General features: G+C 45.4%; 1 protein-coding gene across 1 annotated transcript; it reads left to right on the forward strand.

Annotated features, from left to right (window-relative positions):
- Positions 1-1073: 1073 nt before the first annotated feature.
- LOC308162367 (major histocompatibility complex class I-related gene protein-like) lies at positions 1074-5177 on the forward strand (the record flags this gene model as incomplete). Its single annotated transcript, XM_080536524.1, has 4 exons — positions 1074-1266; positions 2976-3242; positions 3839-4135; positions 5173-5177. The coding sequence occupies 4 exons, from the start codon at positions 1074-1076 to the stop codon at positions 5175-5177; spliced, it is 762 nt and encodes a 253-aa protein (XP_080392650.1).
- Between the last annotated feature and the right edge of the window lie 17401 nt (positions 5178-22578).

The following is a 22578-nucleotide window of genomic DNA, read 5'->3' on the forward strand; positions in this document are numbered from 1 at the left end:
ATGTGTGTGCGTGTGTGTGTGTGTGTGTGTGTGTGTGTGGGTGTGTGTGTGGGTGTGTGTGTGGGTGTGTGTGGGTGTGTGACAAACCTGCTGCATTTCTACTCTGCCAGGGCACAGTCTGGTCATTAGCGATCGGTGTGATCAGACCATTTCGATTAGATTCAAGACTATTTCACACATCACATCACAACAGACAACATCAACATGAAGTGTCTCATCCTTCTCATGATTGGGATCAAAGCTTCAATTGCAGGTTTGTTTTAAAAAAGTATTATTATTATTATTATTATTATTAGTATTAGTAGTATTAGTAGTAGTAGTAGTAGTAGTAGTAGTAGTAGTAGTAGTAGTAGTAGTAGTAGTAGTAGTAGTAGTAGTAGTAGTAGTAGTAGTAGTAGTAGTAGTAGTAGTAGTAGTAGTAGTATTGTGGGTAGGCATTTCTCTGTTGTCCTGGGAGACTCTGTTTCTGATAATGTTGACATCACATGTGGGGTCCCTCAGGGGTCTATTCTTGGTCCCTTGCTCTTCTCCCTGTACATGTTCCCATTAGGTGGAATCATCAGAAAACATGGTGTACATTTTCATAGTTATGCAGATGATACTCAGCTGTACATATCAGTATCGCCTGATAATTCACTGCACAATGAGAATTGTCTCAGAGATATACAACTTTGGATGTCCAAACATTTTCTACAACTAAATCAGGACAAAACGGAGATTCTTGTCATTAGACCAAAACCACAAAAAGACAAATTGTCGAATACCATGGGAACCTTGCTTTCAAACTGCATACATGAAGCTAAGAATCTAGGTGTGATTATAGATTCTGACTTAAGACTATCACTAGAAATGCTTTTTATCATCTACGGAATATTGCAAAAAGCTTATAGTGCTTGAATTCACAGTGAGTGTGACAAAATATGACAGTAAGTAAACCTATTTTGCATGTTTGTAAAACACTTTGTTCATACATGCTTTCATGCAAGTTTCTTCTTCTAGTTACCAACTCCCTGGACTTTTTCACAACTGCATCCTCTGGAGTTCCAATCTTCCCAGAGTATGTTCATGTGTGGATGCTGGATGGTGTTGAGATAGCTTGCTATGACAGCGACACCAGGAAAGCCGTGGCCAAACAGGACTGGATGAACAACGCAACAGCAGATGACCCAGATTACTGGGAGACGTGGTCTCAGAGAATCATCGGCAGACAGCAGCTCTTCAAAATATTCCTTGATTCTCTGAAGCAGCAATTCAACCACACTGGAGGTAAGTGCAATAACTACTTTAGCACGGTTCCATTCCTTTTTATGATTTTAATTTACCATAATTGATTTTTACCAGTTTTTCTCTTGGAAAAGTTATGACATGCTCTCTCTAAAATTGAAAAACCATGAACATTAGCCTACATGGGAGATAAAACATTATAATCAAAACAATGTAGTGCATTCTTGGGCTCACACACACACACACACACACACACACACACACACACACACACACACACTAAAGCCGGGTACACACATAAAGATAATCTGGCCGATTTTGGGCGGAATAGGGAATGCCCTGTCGCACATGACCAAGGAATGCCCTGTGGCACATGACCAAGGAATGCCCTGTCGCACATGACCAAGGAATGCCCTGTGGCACATGACCAAGGAATGCCCTGTCGCACATGACCAAGGAATGCCCTGTGGCACATGGCTGCCTCGTACAGGTCAGTCAGGGTACTACGTTAGATCATGCGACATTTCTGGCTTGGGGAACGAGACTCTAGACTGTCATAACGATAATCTTTATGTATGCGGGGTGCTGAAATGGGAATATCGGCGCACACCACACACAATACGATCAAGGCGGTTCAATCCAAGATTTTTTATCTTCGTGTGTGGGGTCTGTCTCAGATAAAAAAATCTGTTAAGATTTTGAAAATCCTTGTGTGTACCCGGCTTTAGGGGCATCATGTGCGTAAACATGCTTTGACTCATCATGCTGTTGTTCGGCCCCACCTGTTAAGCATCCTGTGCTCCAGCCTCTCCAAAGGGCACCCCCCTAGATCCACCAGAACAAAAGATATGCACTTTTGAATGTGTACACAGTACCTATTGTGCATTATTGGGTACAGTACCTGTTTGTCCTGCCCTTTAATATTATGGGCTATTTTGGGTCTTTCTTGCGTCCTAGGTATACTCCCTTGTACGGGTCACCCCTGGGACTAGGAACACTGTGTCAGGACAAGTGCTTTTAAAACACCAATGATGCCCCGGGTCAATTTGACTCGAACAGTACCAAAGGGACCAAAAAGTGAACATCACACAAGGGTTAAGGACCTTAAAATCAACCCTACACGTTACTGGCAGCCACTGCAGAGTAGCTAGGACCGGAGTAATGTGCTCGCCTCTCTCCTCTTGGTTCTAGTTAAAAGTCGAGCTGCAGAGTTTTGAATGAGCTGAAGTCTCGCATTCGTTTTTTTAGGTAAAAAGTGTGTTACAGTAATCGAGCTGGCTTGAAACAAAGGCATGAATCCGTTTTTCAGCATCTTTTTGGTTTATAAGTGGTCTTACTTTAGCAATGTTTCTAAGGTCTAAGTCATCTAAGAATGATGTTTTCGTCACCTTGTTAATAAGAAAAATAAATATTTTAGTTTTTTTGTACAATATTTACAATAGAGAAACTGTATGGGTGGGGGGGTAGTGGGGATTACAAGGTCTGTAGGAGGGGCAGTTAAGATGTAGCCTGAAGAGATGTGTCTTCAATACACACTAACACACAAACACAGACTCACACACACACACACACACACTCTCTCGGTGTCCACACTCCGAATCACACAGCAGGGGTTTGTGCTGTTGTGACATCACTCTGTTTTATTACTGCTGATAGAGGATACATAACCCCTCTCTCTCTCTCTCCCTCCCTCCCCCTCTCTCTCTCCCTCCCTCCCTCCTTCTCCCCACCTCCCTCCCCCTCTCTCTCAGGTATACACATTTTACAGAATCAGGCTGGCTGTAGTTGGGATGAAGAGACTGGAGACACAGAGTCGTATATTCAGATTGGTTATGATGGAGGGGATTTCCTTTCATTTGACCTGAAGACATTGTCATGGATCGCTAACGTACCAGAGGGTGTCGTCGCCGAAGACAGGTTGAACAATATCCCAGGCTTTAATGATGGGCAGAAACACTTTCTCACCCGGTCGTGCTTTGAGTTGCTGAAGAAGTTTCTGGAGTTCGGCAAGAGGACAGGTACAGACACACACACAACACCATGTAGCTCCACTGACAACATGACAACAGTGAAACAGTTGTATTCAACAATGTTATTAAAAACATTGTATTGTAAGTAAATATTATACGTACTAAGTCATGTGTGCTTTTTACTGTAGTAATATAGCAACATGTCATTGTCTTTAACTCTCTCCTAACCCTCCCATGTCTTCCCTGTTCCCTTCCCTTCCCTGTATCACGCCACTCTGGTTAAGTAATTCACCAAAGTTGGCCTTCATTTACTTAACAGGAGAGTTGTCCAAATCGAGCGGCCCATGGCCATTGGTTATTCACCCAACCAGTGCCACCCCAGATCCCTCCCTGCACACACACACACACACACACACACACACACACACACACACACACACACACACACACACACACACATACACATCTCCACCTTCCTTTGCAGCGTACCACCTGTGTGCCGGTTTTGAAGCTCCTCCTTTTGAAGACACCTCACATTTGTATTATTAGTCAAGTTCAAATCATGAGGAACACATTTCTCAGTTCTCGAGGTCAAGTTTTATTGTTGTTGCCCCCCCCCCCCCCCCCCCTCCCTCTCTCTCCAGTCCCTCCCTCAGTGTCTCTGCTCCAGAAGACCCCCTCCTCTCCAGTCACCTGCCACGCTACAGGTTTCTACCCCAATGAACTTGTGATGTTCTGGAGGAGAGATGAACAGCACGTGTATGAGGATGTGGACAATGGAGAGCTTCTCCCCAACCACGACGGAACCTTCCAGAGGCGCAGTCAACTCCTTGTGAAGCCTGAGGTCTGGGAGGAGAACCATTACGACTGTGTGGTTCAGCTCTCTGGGATGGAAGACATCGTCATCAAACTGGAGCGCTCCGTGATAAAGACCAACAGAGGTAAAAAGATACAAAGTGCTAATTATCAGTGATTCAAAGTAGTGCACCCCATTATTTTATTTATTTATATCGTTCTTGCTCCTGTTTTATATTTTATAATTGTATATGAAAGTCCCATTGTTTTATCCTATTGCTCTAATCAAATTGTATTTAGTCTATTTTTTGTTGTTGATCTGGTGTTGTTTTATTATGTAATTGTGCTGTTCGTTTTGGCTGTTGAAACTTGATGTTTGAGCTGCTGTCTTGGCCAGTCTTCCCTTGAAAAAGAGATCATTGTGTCTCAATGGGACCGACCCTGGTTAAATAAAGGCTAAATAAAATGTTTAAATAAAACCTTTGATTCCCTCACTAAACGTGCCCCAAGTTCTCCATTATTCTGAGAACATGTTCACATTCACAAAGTGACACCTACGTTTCATCGGGAGATCCGAGAAGCTGGCTCCGTCTCATTTCCCTCTTGAATGGAATATTCTTCGGGAGCGGCGTGTTTGCACCTGAGAACCACTGTGGACACCCGCTCGGCTTATTGATCAACCCACTGGTCTGGTGCGAATAACATCCTGTGTGTGGCAGAACTGGTTGGTGGCTCAGCACTACTGTAACTGACTGTTTCCATAACGTCAAAATGCACTGGTATTATTTATGTCCTTTAGATATTGTACTTTGTATGTGGACATAAATAAAGTGTTTAAAATGTGTGTGTGTGTGTGTGTGTGTGTGTGTCCTCACAGGAGAGAAGCAGACACCGGAGGAGGATGTGAAGTCATCTCATCTGACAGATTAAGTCAGAGCAATGTGCAGCAATGTGCACACAGTTCTCTAAAACAGCACTGTATCTGATTATAACTCAAATATGTTTTAGGTTTTCTAAAATGTCATCACAATTCACATACTGTATGTCCCTCTGTTTTCTTATGGTCTGTCATTGATGGGATTGTGTCTGTATTTCTCTGCTTCTTCCTGATCTCCATAATATTGTCAGCATTATAAACAGGCCACGCCCTCTAAATCTGAGTGTCACCTGACTCTTCTGTCAGAGTGAAACATTGACGATGTTGTGAGACAATAAAGCACAGTGACAACTTCTGTCTTTTACTTGGAGTAATCAGGCAGCAGAGCCAGGGTGTGTGCGTGTATGTGTGTGCGTGTGTGTGCTTGTGCAGGGGTCGATCTCACTGTAAACAAGCAGTTGATGAGTGAGGTGTCAGGATTGGCTCTGGGACCTCCATGTCTGCCCCTCCTACCGTGTCCCCAGCACCGGGCCCGGCCATCGCACAGAGACTCCAGCACGTCCTCGGCAGTGGCGGGCGGTGCATTTCACACCTAGGCCTTCAGTGATGTCCTACACAGTCCTACCTGAATTATTCCACCTCTTAATAACATCATTATGACACGCCATGGCTCTAGAAACTATAGATTTAGACAGAAACGCAGTATAACCGGGCGTTGCTGTGATGTTCATATCTGATATAGGGGTATACCCCCTCCTCACCTTCGGCATCTCCAACTGGTACCACAGCTGCACGGCAGCGGAGAGAAGCGATCTACAGAGAGTCGTGAGAACAGCACAGAGGATCACCGGCGCCACCCTCCCCTCTCTGGAGGAGCTGTACAAAACACGCTGTCTCAGGAGGGCCTCCAAGATCTCCAAGGACCCGACCCACCCTGGGCACAAACACTTTGTCAAGCTGCCCTCGAACAGGAGGTACAGGACCCCGGCCGCTAAGACAAACAGACTGAAGGACAGCTTCTACCACAGGGCCGTCAAGGCCCTGAACACAGAAAAGGCCTAAGTTCTGGGCCCAGGACAGTCCGGACGGATTGTATGGCAGCTAGTGCTGAGGCACAAACATGTACATTTTCAAGCCTGCAAACTGTGACACTTTAAAAAAATGTGAAAAAATACTTTCTTGTGAAATATGACAACCCTAGTTGACTATCTGTGCAGTATAGTACAGTGGATTGTGTACATAGCCTCTATTGATGTAAACCAGCTCCTTACCTTCTTGTGATTTTATGCATCTATGCTTTTTCCAAAATGTGTTTCTTTTTTCTTTCCTAAACACCAGGGGAGCCTCCCCTCCTAAATTTCGTTGTTTGGTACCTGTACTGTAACAATGACAAATAAAGTCTATCTATCTATCTGAGAGGGCACGGAAGTTAGGTAGCATATCGGAGCACGGAGAGTAGAACGGAATAAAGAGATCACCAGTTTGTTTTACTACCACACACAAGCAGAACATAATCGCTAGTATGCAGATGTCTCTAGCTAGCTAGCTAACGTTACAACAATGTTTTATGGCTGATTTGTGCATAACAGTCCCGTATTTTGACATATTTCCATGCCGCATTTCCCCCCTTTGATGGCATGACGCCCCAAATTTAACTAAAGTCCGGCATAAAACTGAAGAACTGCTTCTACCACTGGGCCGTCAAGGCCCTGAACACAGAAAAGGCCTAAGTTCTGGGCCCAGGACAGTCCGGACGGATTGTATGGCAGCTAGTGCTGAGGCACAAACATGTACATTTCAAGCCTGCAAACTGTGACACTTTAAAATAACGTGAAAAAATAATTTTGTGCAATATGACAACCCTAGTTGACTATCTGTGCAGTATAGTACAGTGGATTGTGTACATAGCCTTTATTGATGTAAACCAGCTCCCTACCTTCTTGTGATTTTATGCTTTTTTTTTTCCCTTTCCTAACACCAGGGGAGCCACCCCTCCTAAATTTCGTTGTTTGGTACCTGTACTGTAGCAATGACAAATAAAGTCCATTCCATTCCAAAAGTTGTTGCACTTGGTACCGCTCCTCTAATATCAGTGCAGACTGGCAGGGTAGGAGCACGGGTTGCTAGCCTACAGACTGGCAGGGTAGGAGCAGGGTTGCTAGCCTACAGACTGGCAGGGTAGGAGCACGGGTTGCTAGCCTACAGACTGGCAGGGTAGGAGCACGGGTTGCTAGCCTACAGACTGGCAGGGTAGGAGCACGGGTTGCTAGCCTACAGACTGGCAGGGTAGGAGCACGGGTTGCTAGCCTACAGAGCACCGCTATTCTGTCATTAACTGGCCTGGCAATGAAGCAGTGTTCTTAATTGATGACTTGTTTGATCGATTGATAGCGTGAAACTTACGTTTTGAACGAATCGTGAGCGTCCATGTATTTCTATGATACTACTGATGACGTGTCAGGGTCTTGAAGAGCTATCCCATTTCATAGGGGAAGATTTAAATAATAATAAATAATAATTTTGACATTTAGCAGACGCTTTTATCCAAAGCGACTTACAATTACGAATTACAGGGACATTCCCCCTGGAGTAACTGAGGGCTAAGTGCCTTACCCAAGGGCACACTAGTAGTGGTGTGGCTTCAGGCGGGATTTGAACCTTCCGATCACAAGTCCAACTCACTATCCACTAGACCACCACTACCCCTTGTAACTCTGTTTTAGGGGCAAGCCGATAAGCGTGTGGCCCTCCAAAACGAGGGGAAGGGGTTAACATTTGAAATGGGATTGGGCCTAAAAATAGATATTCATCCCTCGTTCCCTCTCTTGCCGAATCCCAAATCGGCCACTAGTCCGTACTTCCTAGACCCCTGTGGATCTGCAAGCTTTTGATTGGTGCAGTAGCTCCACGTTGCGCTTTGATAGGCCAGGTGGGATTCTCACTGGTCTAGTGTACTGATCTACAGTTGTGTCCAGGGTGTAGGAGTTGGTTTGGGGTTCAGCCTAGTCTCTCAGCTCTACAGTTGTATCCAGGGTGTAGTGTCTAGGGGTTGGTTTGGGATTCAGCCTCGTCTCTTAAAGAGGGCCTGTATGGTCGTTTCTACAGGAGCTGTATATGAACTCACATTGAGGAAAAAACCTCCTCCTCTCACCCCTCCATCCCTCCCTCCAACACCTCCATCCCTCCCTCCGGCCCCAAGCGTAACCCAGACCCTCCTCATGTCTTGCTCTTCTTAACTCCTACCAGCCATGTTGTAACGACTCAAATAAAACGTCAGAGACAAACGTCAACGTGGCGTCTCACCTGTGCTTCTTTGTCATCGGTTATGAGCGTGACACCATGAATGCTGCATGGGATCACACACACACACACACACACACACACACACACACACAGGAGGCAGCGGCATTGCATGGGGTGGTGATGACGTCATTATGGCTGTCTTAGTTACTGATGTAATAACGCGGCTACTCAGTGAAGACCTACGTTGCACACAGACATGATGAAGAATACCCCAACAAGTCGAAGGACAATAACACTGTCTATGGAAATCAACAAATCTCAAATAAAGGTAAGTCTATCCCCTGTACCGTAGAGGAAACTCATTTGGATTCAAACTCAAGCTGCGTTAATTGAAATAACCATAACATGCAACCATTCTAGCCATGATGCACGTTGGCTAACTAGCTAGGTGGTGGAGTCCTAAAGAAAACATCTGCCACAAACAATGTTTCATATATTTTTACATTAGCGTTAATTACTTTGTCGTAGCCAAGTAAAAGGGCTTGATTAGCATCACAAGCTACAACTATTGAAATTAATCGGATGATGTCAGACTTCAATATGTCCATTCATTTACCATCAGTGGGTCTACCCTCCACACATGAATGTATGGGCTGCTGAGCAAAAGTTGAGCGTATGTACAAACAAGAAACTGACCCACTGGAACAGCTTCCCCTAGTCTCTCTCCTCCCTCTCATCTCAATAAGGACACACAGAGAGGAACAGCTTCCCCTAGTCTCTCTCCTCCCTCTCATCTCAATAAGAAGACACAGAGAGGAACAGCTTCCTCTAGTCTCTCTCCTCCCTCTCATCTCAATAAGGAGACACAGAGAGGAACAGCTTCCCCTAGTCTCTCTCCTCCCTCTGGTCTCAATAAGAAGACACAGAGAGGAACAGCTTCCCCTAGTCTCTCTCCTCCCTCTCATCTCAATAAGAAGACACAGAGAGGAACAGCTTCCCCTAGTCTCTCTCCTCCCTCTCATCTCAATAAGAAGACACAGAGAGGAACAGCTTCCCCTAGTCTCTCTCCTCCCTCTCATCTCAATAAGGAGACACAGAGAGGAACAGCTTCCCCTAGTCTCTCTCCTCCCTCTCATCTCAATAAGGAGACACAGAGAGGAACAGCTTCCCCTAGTCTCTCTCCTCCCTCTCATCTCAATAAGGAGACACAGAGAGGAACAGCTTCCCCTAGTCTCTCTCCTCCCTCTGGTCTCAATAAGAAGACACAGAGAGGAACAGCTTCCCCTAGTCTCTCTCCTCCCTCTCATCTCAATAAGAAGACACAGAGAGGAACAGCTTCCCCTAGTCTCTCTCCTCCCTCTCATCTCAATAAGAAGACACAGAGAGGAACAGCTTCCCCTAGTCTCTCTCCTCCCTCTCATCTCAATAAGGAGACACAGAGAGGAACAGCTTCCCCTAGTCTCTCTCCTCCCTCTCATCTCAATAAGGAGACACAGAGAGGAACAGCTTCCCCTAGTCTCTCTCCTCCCTCTCATCTCAATAAGGAGACACAGAGAGGAACAGCTTCCCCTAGTCTCTCTCCTCCCTCTCATCTCAATAAGAAGACACAGAGAGGAACAGCTTCCCCTAGTCTCTCTCCTCCCTCTCATCTCAATAAGGAGACACAGAGAGGAACAGCTTCCCCTAGTCTCTCTCATCTCAATAAGAAGACACAGAGAGGAACAGCTTCCCCTAGTCTCTCTCCTCCCTCTCATCTCAATAAGAAGACACAGAGAGGAACAGCTTCCCCTAGTCTCTCTCCTCCCTCTCATCTCAATAAGAAGACACAGAGATGAACAGCTTCCCCTAGTCTCTCTCCTCCCTCTCATCTCAATAAGGAGACACAGAGAGGAACAGCTTCCCCTAGTCTCTCTCCTCCCTCTCATCTCAATAAGGAGACACAGAGAGGAACAGCTTCCCCTAGTCTCTCTCCTCCCTCTCATCTCAATAAGGAGACACAGAGAGGAACAGCTTCCCCTAGTCTCTCTCCTCCCTCTCATCTCAATAAGAAGACACAGAGAGGAACAGCTTCCCCTAGTCTCTCTCCTCCCTCTCATCTCAATAAGGAGACACAGAGAGGAACAGCTTCCCCTAGTCTCTCTCCTCCCTCTCATCTCAATAAGGAGACACAGAGAGGAACAGCTTCCCCTAGTCTCTCTCCTCCCTCTCATCTCAATAAGGAGACACAGAGAGGAACAGCTTCCCCTAGTCTCTCTCCTCCCTCTCATCTCAATACGGACACACAGAGAGAAACTGCTTCCCCTAGTCTCTCTCCTCCCTCTGATCTCAATAAGAAGACACAGAAAGGAACAGCTTCCCCTAGTCTCTCTCCTCCCTCTCATCTCAATAAGAAGACACAGAGAGGAACAGCTTCCCCTAGTCTCTCTCCTCCCTCTCATCTCAATAAGGAGACACAGAGAGGAACAGCTTCCCCTAGTCTCTCTCCTCCCTCTCATCTCAATAAGGAGACACAGAGAGGAACAGCTTCCCCTAGTCTCTCTCCTCCCTCTCATCTCAAAAAGGAGACACAGAGAGGAACAGCTTCCCCTAGTCTCTCTCCTCCCTCTCATCTCAATAAGAAGACACAGAGAGGAACAGCTTCCCCTAGTCTCTCTCCTCCCTCTCATCTCAATAAGAAGACACAGAGAGGAACAGCTTCCCCTAGTCTCTCTCCTCCCTCTCATCTCAATAAGGACACACAGAGAGGAACAGCTTCCCCTAGTCTCTCTCCTCCCTCTCATCTCAATAAGGAGACACAGAGAGGAACAGCTTCCCCTAGTCTCTCTCCTCCCTCTCATCTCAATAGGAAGACACAGAGAGGAACAGCTTCCCCTAGTCTCTCTCCTCCCTCTGATCTCAATAAGAAGACACAGAGAGGAACAGCTTCCCCTAGTCTCTCTCCTCCCTCTCATCTCAATAAGAAGACACAGAGAGGAACAGCTTCCCCTAGTCTCTCTCCTCCCTCTCATCTCAATAAGAAGACACAGAGAGGAACAGCTTCCCCTAGTCTCTCTCCTCCCTCTCATCTCAATAAGGAGACACAGAGAGGAACAGCTTCCCCTAGGCTCTCTCCTCCCTCTCATCTCAATAAGGAGACACAGAGAGGAACAGCTTCCCCTAGTCTCTCTCCTCCCTCTCATCTCAATAAGGAGACAGAGAGGAACAGCTTCCCCTAGTCTCTCTCCTCCCTCTCATCTCAATACGGACACACAGAGAGGAACAGCTTCCCCTAGTCTCTCTCCTCCCTCTGATCTCAATAAGAAGACACAGAGAGGAACAGCTTCCCCTAGTCTCTCTCCTCCCTCTCATCTCAATAAGAAGACACAGAGAGGAACAGCTTCCCCTAGTCTCTCTCCTCCCTCTCATCTCAATAAGGAGACACAGAGAGGAACAGCTTCCCCTAGTCTCTCTCCTCCCTCTCATCTCAATAAGAAGACACAGAGAGGAACAGCTTCCCCTAGTCTCTCTCCTCCCTCTCATCTCAATAAGAAGACACAGAGAGGAACAGCTTCCCCTAGTCTCTCTCCTCCCTCTCATCTCAATAAGGAGACACAGAGAGGAACAGCTTCCCCTAGTCTCTCTCCTCCCTCTCATCTCAATAAGGAGACAGAGAGGAACAGCTTCCCCTAGTCTCTCTCATCTCAATAAGGAGACACAGAGAGGAACAGCTTCCCCTAGTCTCTCTCCTCCCTCTCATCTCAATAAGGAGACACAGAGAGGAACAGCTTCCCCTAGTCTCTCTCCTCCCTCTCATCTCAATAAGAAGACACAGAGAGGAACAGCTTCCCCTAGTCTCTCTCCTCCCTCTCTTTATAAATTTGTTTTTCAGATTTTATCCCTTTTTTTTTCACCCAATTTGGTAGCCAATTTAACCCAACTTAGCATCCAATTATCCCCTGCCTATTGCATAGGATCCGCCGCACGACCCCGTGGCCGGCAGTCCCAGAGGAGGGCGCCAGGCAGACTAGGCTGACTGGCTCCTCGAGCCCAGTACCGTTATTCCGGCACCCAGGGGGCGGTGTTGCGCGACGGATCCTAGTCCAGAAATACTCCTATACCCCCCTCGGAAGCGGCCGGCCAATATGCCGCTTCCCGCGTGCCTCGGCCATATCTGGATCTGGCGAGCCGGGATACGAACCCCGGCCCCGGTGGGCAGCATGCACTAGCGGCCAGTGCGTAGACCGCTACACCACCGCGGGGCTCTCTCCTCCCTCTCATCTCAATAAGGAGACACAGAGAGGAACAGCTTCCCCTAGTCTCTCTCCTCCCTCTCATCTCAATAAGGAGACACAGAGAGGAACAGCTTCCCCTAGTCTCTCTCCTCCCTCTCATCTCAATAAGGAGACACAGAGAGGAGGATGGCTCCTTCCCAGACTCTAGTCATTGCTAGCTGCTCAACGTTAACTTCGCTAGCACACATTAGCACCATGTTGTTCCCAGAGGTTAGGAGGTCAGGGTTCCCACGGGTCCTTGAAATAAAGGCCTTAAAAGTTTTTGAAAATACACATGGGTCATTGAAAGTGCTTGAATGCCTCTCTCTCTCTCTCTCTCTCTCTCTCTCTCTCTCTCTCTCTCTCTCTCTCTCTCTCTCTCTCTCAAAAAAAAGAAGGCAAGAGACCATCTAGTGCACACATTCAAGCCTCTCTTTTTAATTGTTGTCTGTGAGCGGATAGTTCTTATTATATAAATTCTCATCTACATCTGTCTCAAACTATGCCGTGTTGGGTCCTTGAATTTGAGGGAATTGAGTCTTGAAAGTCCTTGAAAGGTGCTTGAATTTGATGTTTCAGAAGGTGTGGGAACCCTGGTAGATCCTCTGTCCTTCAGGCTGAGCAGGTTCTTCACCAGCAGGGCTGAAAGTACTAGAGAGCAGGACTGGGGACCAGGCCATGGAAACACATCTCACCACATTACAAAGAGACTTCACTACGCTGTACTGTCCACATGCACAGGCAAGCGAGCATTAAAGGTTCAACATGATCTTGTTCTATTGAACGTCCCAAAGATGACTCCAGCACATCAAGATGACTTGGGTAGTAGAGGTCCACAGAGTCATTCAACAGTCATGGAATAGAAGAAGCAAGACCACGTTTCTCAATTTAAAGATTACGATTTATTTAATATTGATTATTTGATTTTGTACAACACAGGTTGATGGTTTTTATAGTAGATATCCAGTAAGTGTTCTGCTTAGCTTCAGATTTGTCAGAGATAATGAGAAAACATATGTCCCCTGCAATCATTGACCCGTATGTAACATGCGCTATAGGCTATTCGGTCGTCTGAATGAGACAGACGACGAGGGAGAGAGAGCGAGAGAGAGAGAGAGAGAGAGACACAGAGAGAGAGAGAGAGAGAGAGAGAGAGACACAGAGAGAGAGAGAGAGACACACACAGAGAGAGAGAGAGAGAGAGAGAGAGAGAGAGACTAACATATTTTTCAAATGTGAAGATGAGCTTATAATACTATATCTATATTAGACTTACCCAAAGATTGTTTACAAACTGGGGAAGCTACACTGACACCTGGAAAACAGTGAACCAGAGTGAGTACTGCTTTATAACCTGGATACTAAAGGACAGCCTGCAACCTCAATAACCCTGAGGTGTGAAGAGGAACAGTGTGAAAGCCTTACTTGTACATCAACAATGGAAGCAAAACTTCATATTCCAGAGCTCCACACCCTCTCCACGTGTGCAAATTCCTCTGATCCTTCCCTGGACTCTACACACCTCCACACAGAAGCCATCAAAGTAGAGTTTCCAGCAAGAATTACAGATGAATCTGCAAGGAAGAAATACAAAGAGGAGCTCCTGGTGAGCAGTCCAGAGACATTATTTGTTGACTGTATGAAAAATGGAAACAAATCAAACCTCATTTTCCACACCAACAATCCCCAGGCGTGGCACGCTGCCATAATAGACCACTACTCCTCTGTCATAAAAGAAGGTTTTAGTTGTGGATGGAGACTTAGAATAAATTCAGAGGATGAACAAACAATTATAAACGTATACAAAAAAGGAACAGTGATGATCCAGGGCAATCTGAACCACTTTGAGGAAGACTTTTCCAAAATCAAAGAGAGAGCACAGGAGAAGACAATCCACTCTGGTGACGACACCCCCACCACCCCCACCCTCACCACAGGCCAGCTGGACATCCTACCTCCAGCTGATAACATCACAAAAACACCCCAAATAAAGAGTCATCCTCCCACCAAAGAGTCCTATTCGCTCTCTGAGTTTAGAGACAGATTCACAATGTTGGAGATAAAGCAAGTGGAGATGGAACACACACTCAACACACTCAACACACTCCAACCTGGGCAGACAACAGTCCAGAACAAGAACAACTCCCCAACCAGACTCAGTGACTCAGAGGGGGAGAGAGGCTTGTCTGCTCTCTGGACTGTGGTGAAAAAACTCCAAGTCAACGAAGAGGCTTCCAAGCAGGAGATAAGGCAACTCAAAGAAGAGGTGCGAAAGCTCAAAGAGGAAGTGAGAATGCTGACCAGCGAACGAACTGTGAAAGAGCCATCCATCCCCTCACAGGACCCAGCAGAACAACAGGATCAAGATGACAACACCAGCCAACCAGGACCACCTCCAAACCAAGAGCCACAAATTCAAGCGACCCCTTCTCAATCAGACCCCATTACCGAACCTCAAAATCCCCAAATTATACTCCTCATAGACTCAAACGGGAGATATGTGGAAGAGCAAAAACTCTTCCCAAAACACAGAGTTCTAAAACTAAAGTGTCAGAATACCAGTCATGCAATGGAGCTGCTGACAGAGGAGCACCTGGGGTCCCCCAGCCACATCATCATTCACACTGGCACAAACGACCTGAGGAAGCAGGGAGAAGAGGTGGCCAAGTCCATCAAGGGAGTGATAACCAAGGCCTCCTCCACATTCCCTCACGCGAAGGTGGTCATCTCTACCCTGCTACCCAGGTGGGACTTCCACCCAGCCTTCATCAAAAACATAAACGCTGAAATATCCAGAGAGTGTGCAATGAAGCAAAATGTATACTTGGCGGCCCACCCCACCCTGTACGAGTACAGTCTATATGACCAAGTGCACATCTTCAAGGCAACAGTCCCCATTTTTGCAAAGACCCTGAAGGACGTCGCACTAGACCGCAGACCGAACACATCCTACAGGAGCAACAGAGACCATCAGACCACCACCTCACACAGACCATCATCTAGACGACCTGCTGCATCCAGAGAACACCCTGCTGTATCCAGAGGACACCCTGCTGTATCCAGAGGACACCCTGCTGCATCTAGAGGACACCCTGCTGTATCCAGAGGACACCCTGCTGCATCTAGAGGACACCCTGCTGCATCCAGAGAACACCCTGCTGCATCCGGAGGACACCCTGCTGCATCTAGAGGACACCCTGCTGCATTCAGAGGACACCCTGCTGCATCTAGAGGACACCCTGCTGCATCTAGAGGACACCCTGCTGCATCCGGAGGACACCCTGCTGCATCTAGAGGACACCCTGCTGCATCCAGAGGACACCCTGCTGCATCTAGAGGACACCCTGCTACATCTAGAGGACACCCTGCTGCATCTAGAGGACACCCTGCTGCATCTAGAGGACACCCTGCTGCATCTAGAGGACACCCTGCTGCATCTAGAGGACACCCTGCTGCATCTAGAGAACACCCTGCTGCATCTAGAGGACACCCTGCTGCATCCGGAGGACACCCTGCTGCATCTAGAGGACACCCTGCTGCATCCAGAGGACACCCTGCTGCATCTAGAGGACACCCTGCTACATCTAGAGGACACCCTGCTGCATCTAGAGGACACCCTGCTGCATCTAGAGGACACCCTGCTGCATCTAGAGGACAGCCTGCTGCATCTAGAGGACACCCTGCTACATCTAGAGGACAGCCTGCTGCATCTAGAGGACACCCTGCTGCATCTAGAGGACAGCCTGCTGCATCTAGAGGACACCCTGCTACATCTAGAGGACAGCCTGCTACACCCAGAGGTCTCCCGGCTTCACCAAATAGACACCCTGCTGCACCCCAGGCCAGGCCCAACCCGCCCCTGCCATCCCCATACCACACATATGCGCAGGCTGTGAGCAGAGGAAGCCCAAAACCTACACCTAGCAGAGCCCCACCCTACGACCTGAGCATACACCAGATGCTCAGTGAGCTCTACGCAGTCATGGTCCGGGACTAAAACCATTAGAACAAAAACAACATGGAATACAAATCTTTAACAATATCATCCTGGAACATTCAAGGTCTGAGGTCGACTGCCTTTGGCATTTAAGAGCAGAAACCCAGACTTCACGAAAGAAATTTCAAACACAGACACAATTATCCTACAGGAGACATGGTATAGAGGAGATGGTCCCACTGGCTGTCCCGCCAACTATAGAGAGCTGGTAGTACCATCCACCAAGCTACCTGGGATCAGACAGGGACGAGACTCGGGAGGTATCCTAATATGGCACAAATTAGAACTCTCTCACTCCATCACGCCAATCAAAACAGGAGCTTTCTACATGTTTTGCCTCATCTGACAGAAGGCCATGAGAAGGCTGAATCTTTCTTTTCCTCTCACTTTTCACAGTTACACGTCACACCTATACTGAACCCCAAACAAATATGTATCTTGTTTGCTTTGCTAGCCTACAACTTATTATTGGTGTCTTACTTATTTTTGCTGTCTTGGCACTTGGCACAGTGTCACTGTTATAATAGGCATATGAATGATTACACTAATGATGGGATCTTGTAATGTAACATGCTGAAAGTTCGACAATTCAACCCCCCCATATCAACATTCAACTGTCATTTCAATGACTAGATTGTTTGAATGATTTTACATGTATAAGTTTACTTGTATCAGTCCATAACATTAATATATTTTATCAAAAGATTATATTGTCATTTGTGAATTCAATTACACATGATGAATTAATGATGGTGATAATGACAGAAATGGATGTGAGCTGTATCTTACATGAGAAGGGGGAAGTGAGACTATCAGTATTAGCTGCTAATCAAGAATCACAATGTAAAGGGTTTCAGAGTATAAATGTTAGTGTCAAACTACTGTATGTTTTATCACAGCTTGTGAGTTGCAGGTTGTTGCAGTGTTAAAAGCTTTGGGTCACGTTGGCATGGTTGCAAATAAAATGTATTTGACATTGTCTATGTTTGAGTGATCCTTTCTGCTATTAAGTTGTCCAATCACATTCCTGCAAATCTTCTCCCTTGGCAGCAACACCATCACCTCACACACCTCTGATTGGAGGAGCCATGCAGCCAATGCATGAATTGAATGCTAACTGACGGTGGTATTGTCAAGAGGAAGGTGTCAAGAGGAAGGTCAAGAGGAAGGTGCCAAGAGGAAGGTCAAGAGGAAGGTGTGACCATACACCTCAGCAGTGCCACAGGCTGATTGCCTCCATGCCACGCCGCATTGATGCAGTAATTTGTGCAAAAGGAGCCCAGACCAAGTATTGAGTGCATAAATGGACATACTTTTCAGAAGGCCAACATTTCTGTATTATAAACCCTTTTTTTGATTGGTCTTATTGGTCATTCTAATATTTTGAGATACTGGATTTTTGATTTTCCTGAGCTGTAAGCCGTAATCATCAACATTAAAACAACAAAAGCTTGAAATATTTCACTTCATGTGTAATGAATCTAGAATATATGTTTCACTTTTTGAATTAAATTATGGAAAATAAAAAACCTCTCCACAATATATATATATATATAATTTATTTTTTATTTTTTATTTTTTAGATGAACCTGTAAGTATATCTTCTTCAGCTATTTTTAAATTTCAATGTATGACACATCATTTGAAAACTTCCTGGACTAGAGCCGGATCCACGACGTCCAAAGCCTGACCCCAGGACTGTTCCTCGGGCCCAATCCACCAAGTACAGCGGGCTCGGCAAAACAACCGCCAGGCGTCTGTTTTGCCATCTTTTTCTTGGAGGTAATACACCTTAACAACCACCAGAGGTCAGCATAGCCAATTCTAATGTCTAGAGTAGACTTTAGTCTACCTCAATGACACGAACACATTTAACTTGTTAATATTGTGTTGTTGGGGAGATGGCAGCTGGCTACTGATGTGTACATGCAGCTAATTGCTAGTCATATGCAGCTGATCACAATTAAATATTTTGGCAATGATTAAACATTTTAGAGAGAGGCCCATGATGAACAAGATTCAGCACTGGAGCGGCTCGGCCTCATGGGAAATGTAGTTCATGAGAGCTCTTTGCCGGTTCCTAAACTCCTCACTTTTTTGCTGTGCATTTATACCACACGTTTATTGTCAGGCTTGACTGATACTGGTTAAGGACACATCATGTTATCGGGCCCAGGAGTGTGATTTAAACCAATCCCTTGCCAAGCCAAAGCCTGCTTTTTTGATGAACCTTGTTTTGTCGAGTAACGTTTTTTTCTCTCCTGTTTCTTGTTGCTTGGGGGTTCCTCTTCAAAATACAGGAGTCAATGCACTTATAACACACATGCAAAATATTTTGTGAAAGAGACAAAAAGACAAAAGAATACGTTATGTGAATGAAGGTAAGTAATAAGATATGAGTAGCTCTCGGCCACTTACATTTTTTCAAAGTAGCTCTCAGATGAAAAAAGGTTGGAGACCCCTGATTTATGCTGATACATGCCTGCCATCTAGTGGACATTTAAGGGTAGGACCAGGTAGGGGGATATTGCTTGTAACACAATCCTCATTCCTTCTCTCTCTCTAACCTAATCCCATAGTAACCTTCATAATTCAGTTTTAGATATGTATTTTCTTTATGTGGCTAACACAACTCCAATTAAACTGCTTCATGAAGTAAAAGTTAATACATTTATAGTAATAATCACTTTAATAGTAATTACTTTGTTGTTTAGTATCAGGGAGGGAGGGAGAATGTATGACCATCTTTCTTCAGTAGGCCTACCATTTCTAGCTCATGTATATTTCTAATGATTCCTTATATGTCTTGTTATGATTCTTGTATATGATTCTTATTATGATTACATTTCTATTGGGATATTGCCTCAGGCATAGCTGTAAACATGCTTAGCTACTATATTTGTTACTGTAATCGCAGTTGCTTCTAGCTATGATATTGTTAAGACCACTTATCTAGTTACACAATCTTCAGCATAACAAGTTCATAAGATATGAAAAATGCACAAGCAAAAGGAATGCAATTAATCCAAATTATTTAATTTTTAAGTTTTGATGCATCCTCTGGAGGCGTCGTCACAGCCGCCACTGTGCCGGGCACTAGAGACAGGAGAGAGGGTTCATATGAGCTTCACCAGGCCTATCGCTACAGAATAGAATACGTCATTAGTTTAGTTCGTATGTCCTTGGTCTATGTGTTCTATATGTTGACTTACCTCTGCTGTGTCCATCGTCGTGAAGACGGTTACTGGGTCTCGTTGGACGGAGACTGTCTGCGTCGACAGCAGCTGCCAAGGCTCCTCACAGATTTGAGAATCCGCTGGAGGAGGGAACGCTTCTTGGGCTTTGAAGCTCCGCTCCCCTCACAAGGCGTCGTCACAGCTGTCACTGGGCTGACCAGCTGAGGTGTTGAGTGGTGGTCCAGCTCAGCTGGTGTTTCTGTGTATGTGTGTGTGTGTGTGTGTGTGTGTATGTGCGTGTGTGTGTGTGTGTGTGTGTGTGTGCCTGTGTGTGTGTACAGTGTGTATGTGCTTGGGACTATGTGCGTGTGTATGTGTGTGCGTGTGCGTGCTAGAGAGCGGAGAGAGAGTTCATATGAGCTTCACCAGGCCTATAGCTACAGAATAGAATACTTCATTAGTATGGTTAGTATGTCCTTGGTCGATGTGTTCTACATATTGACTTACCTCTGCTGTGTCCATCGTCGTGGGCAACCTCAATGCCCTCCTGTCCTGGGGCTGGAGGCGGGACACTTACCTTCATATCCTTCTGTCTTGGAGCTGGAGGCTGGAGACCTACCTTGATAGGTAGGTCCTTTACCTTACATAGGTCTCGGGAGCGGACCGCCTCGTACAGACCCTCGTACAGACCTCCCATGATGTCATTGAAACGACTTTTCCATATGTTCTTGACCAGCTAAGGAGAGAGAAAAGACAAATCAAATCAAATAAAACTACACATCCACAAGTCCACCTCTACAATTCCATAATTTAGAGCAGGCATACTGTCTCTACTGCTTAAAATGATTGTTTAATAAAAGCTATTTAAATTTCGACTAGTTACTAGGTCTCTAGGCAGGATAGTAAAGTAAAGATTATCTAATTAAAATACAGCAAAATGTAATATACCAAGAGCTCGGAAGACCCTAGGTTGTTCAGAGCCTCCTCCTTACTGTTGGTCAGCACAGAGATCCATCTACACACACATGGGTCAGTGAGAGTGAGTTGTTTTGATATGGTATGGTTCATGTTTTGATCACGCCCACTTCCACCATAAAAATGCCCAGTTTCTGGGTGGATCTGCACAAAATCTGATATGCATGATCTTTGGACAAAAAAGGTATTTCCAGTATCTATGTTTCTTGAGATGAGCTGTGTAATAGTGTCACCCTGTGGTTAAGCACAACCATACTCAGGGTTGGTTTAACTAAACAAAAGCCTGGGCTACTAAAATACGTTTTTTAATATGTAAGTATCTTACATCACAAACTCCTGCTCATCCTCAGCCTGGAAGTGATATGTGCGATTAGCTGTGTGAGAGAGAAAGATGACCCACAGTTTAGTTTATGCAACATCATACTGTACCTCTTGTGACACTAAACATTAACATTTTGTAAAAAAAAAAACTCCTAGCCAAGTTTGGTACTGTCTCTGTAATCACTGTTGAGGTAGAAGATGTTTTTTTTTTTTTTTTAAGTTGTCCTCTGTGACCTCTCACTCATCAACTCGTGACGTTAGAATTATACGGTTCTATCTCCATTTATGTCAAAATTTAGTTTTTTACATAATCTGATCTATTAGGTGTTTATTAATGCCTGTGTGGTGTTATTTTTTAAATGTTGACATTTTTTAATTAGTAATTCATAAAATACAAAGGTTCCATCCCACAAAACATAATGGAATGTAAAAACTTTGACGCTCAATATCTCTGAACTGCCCTAAACGGAGATAGAACCTTATCATTCTAAGCTCCTCAACTGTGCTGTGCCGGTTTGTGATCCTAGTCCTTTTCAATTGAGTCAAGTCAAGAACTACCGGTAGTGTTGTGACTTACGGGAGATGAGGTCAAAACATTTCTTGTCCTCCCCGGTGGGTTTGACCTGACAGGTGAGCAGGTTCAGTCTCACTGGCTGCCTATTGGACTAAATGACAGGAAGAGAATATTAAGAAATGAATGAGCTTAGCCAATGAAAGCTATATGCTATGAAGCAATAGTCCTTTTATTGTGGGTATATCTACAACCCTTTGCACCCACCCACACCCTCCTGAGGTGGTATGGCCACTTTACAGAGAAGAAACATAAATCACTCTGTGTGTGTGTGTGTGTGTGTGTGTGTGTGTGTGTGTGTGTGTGTGTGTGTGTGTGTGTGTGTGTGTGTGTGTGTGTGTGCGTGTGTGCGTGTGTGTGTGTGTGCGTGTGTGCGTGTGTGTGTGTGTGTGTGTGTGTGTGTGTGTGTGTGTGCATGTGTGCGTTGCTGTAGTTATGGATTATGGGTGATGTAGTACTCACTGTGGCATGTGAGATGGTGAGGAAGCCACTCTTTACTGAACACTTCCTCCTTTGCCAGACCTTTCGTAACCTAGGTGACAAACATATCAAGTAATAATTGTTGTCCTTTTTTATCACCTAATCTATGTGGCAGCAACATGAAAACGTGGCAACAACGACCACAAATGAAGTTGTTACCAATGGTCCATAGAGGGCTGGTATGCTAGACCTTGATTAAGCTTATTTCAAGGATTAGACTAAAGATTGGCTTTTGACAATCTTCATCAGGCCACCTACCCGTCACTCTTCTTCATCAGATAGCCCTCCTTCTCGCTGCCAAACTCTTTGTTCCCCTGGAGCTGGTGCATACTGTATCCACTCTGCTTGCTCTGGGAGTCCTGCAAAGACATTCCTGTGAGGCTTAATATGCAGTCGTGTAAGCAAGAATTCAATGACACTATCTATGAGCCATTAGAATACAGTGCACTAGTCGTGACGTGTTTCTGGGTCCAAAGGTGGCTGAGGCGCTGTCTTCGAAATGCCTCAGTAATAATAATAATTCATTATATTTATATGACGCTTTTCCGAGGCTCAAAGACGCTGACAAATATGGGGAAAACGGGAAAGTGCTGTGTCCCTTGTTGTATGAATAGATCTGAGTCTAAAAAACGATTGAACTGTCATTCTACCTCTGTAGTACACTGGTACTCTGGTGGAGGGAATTTCTGGTTTGGACCC

The sequence above is a fragment of the Nansenia antarctica genome (genome assembly GCF_963989245.1).
Source record: "Nansenia antarctica genome assembly, chromosome: 7".
In the NCBI taxonomy this organism is placed as follows: Eukaryota; Metazoa; Chordata; class Actinopteri; order Argentiniformes; family Microstomatidae; genus Nansenia; species Nansenia antarctica.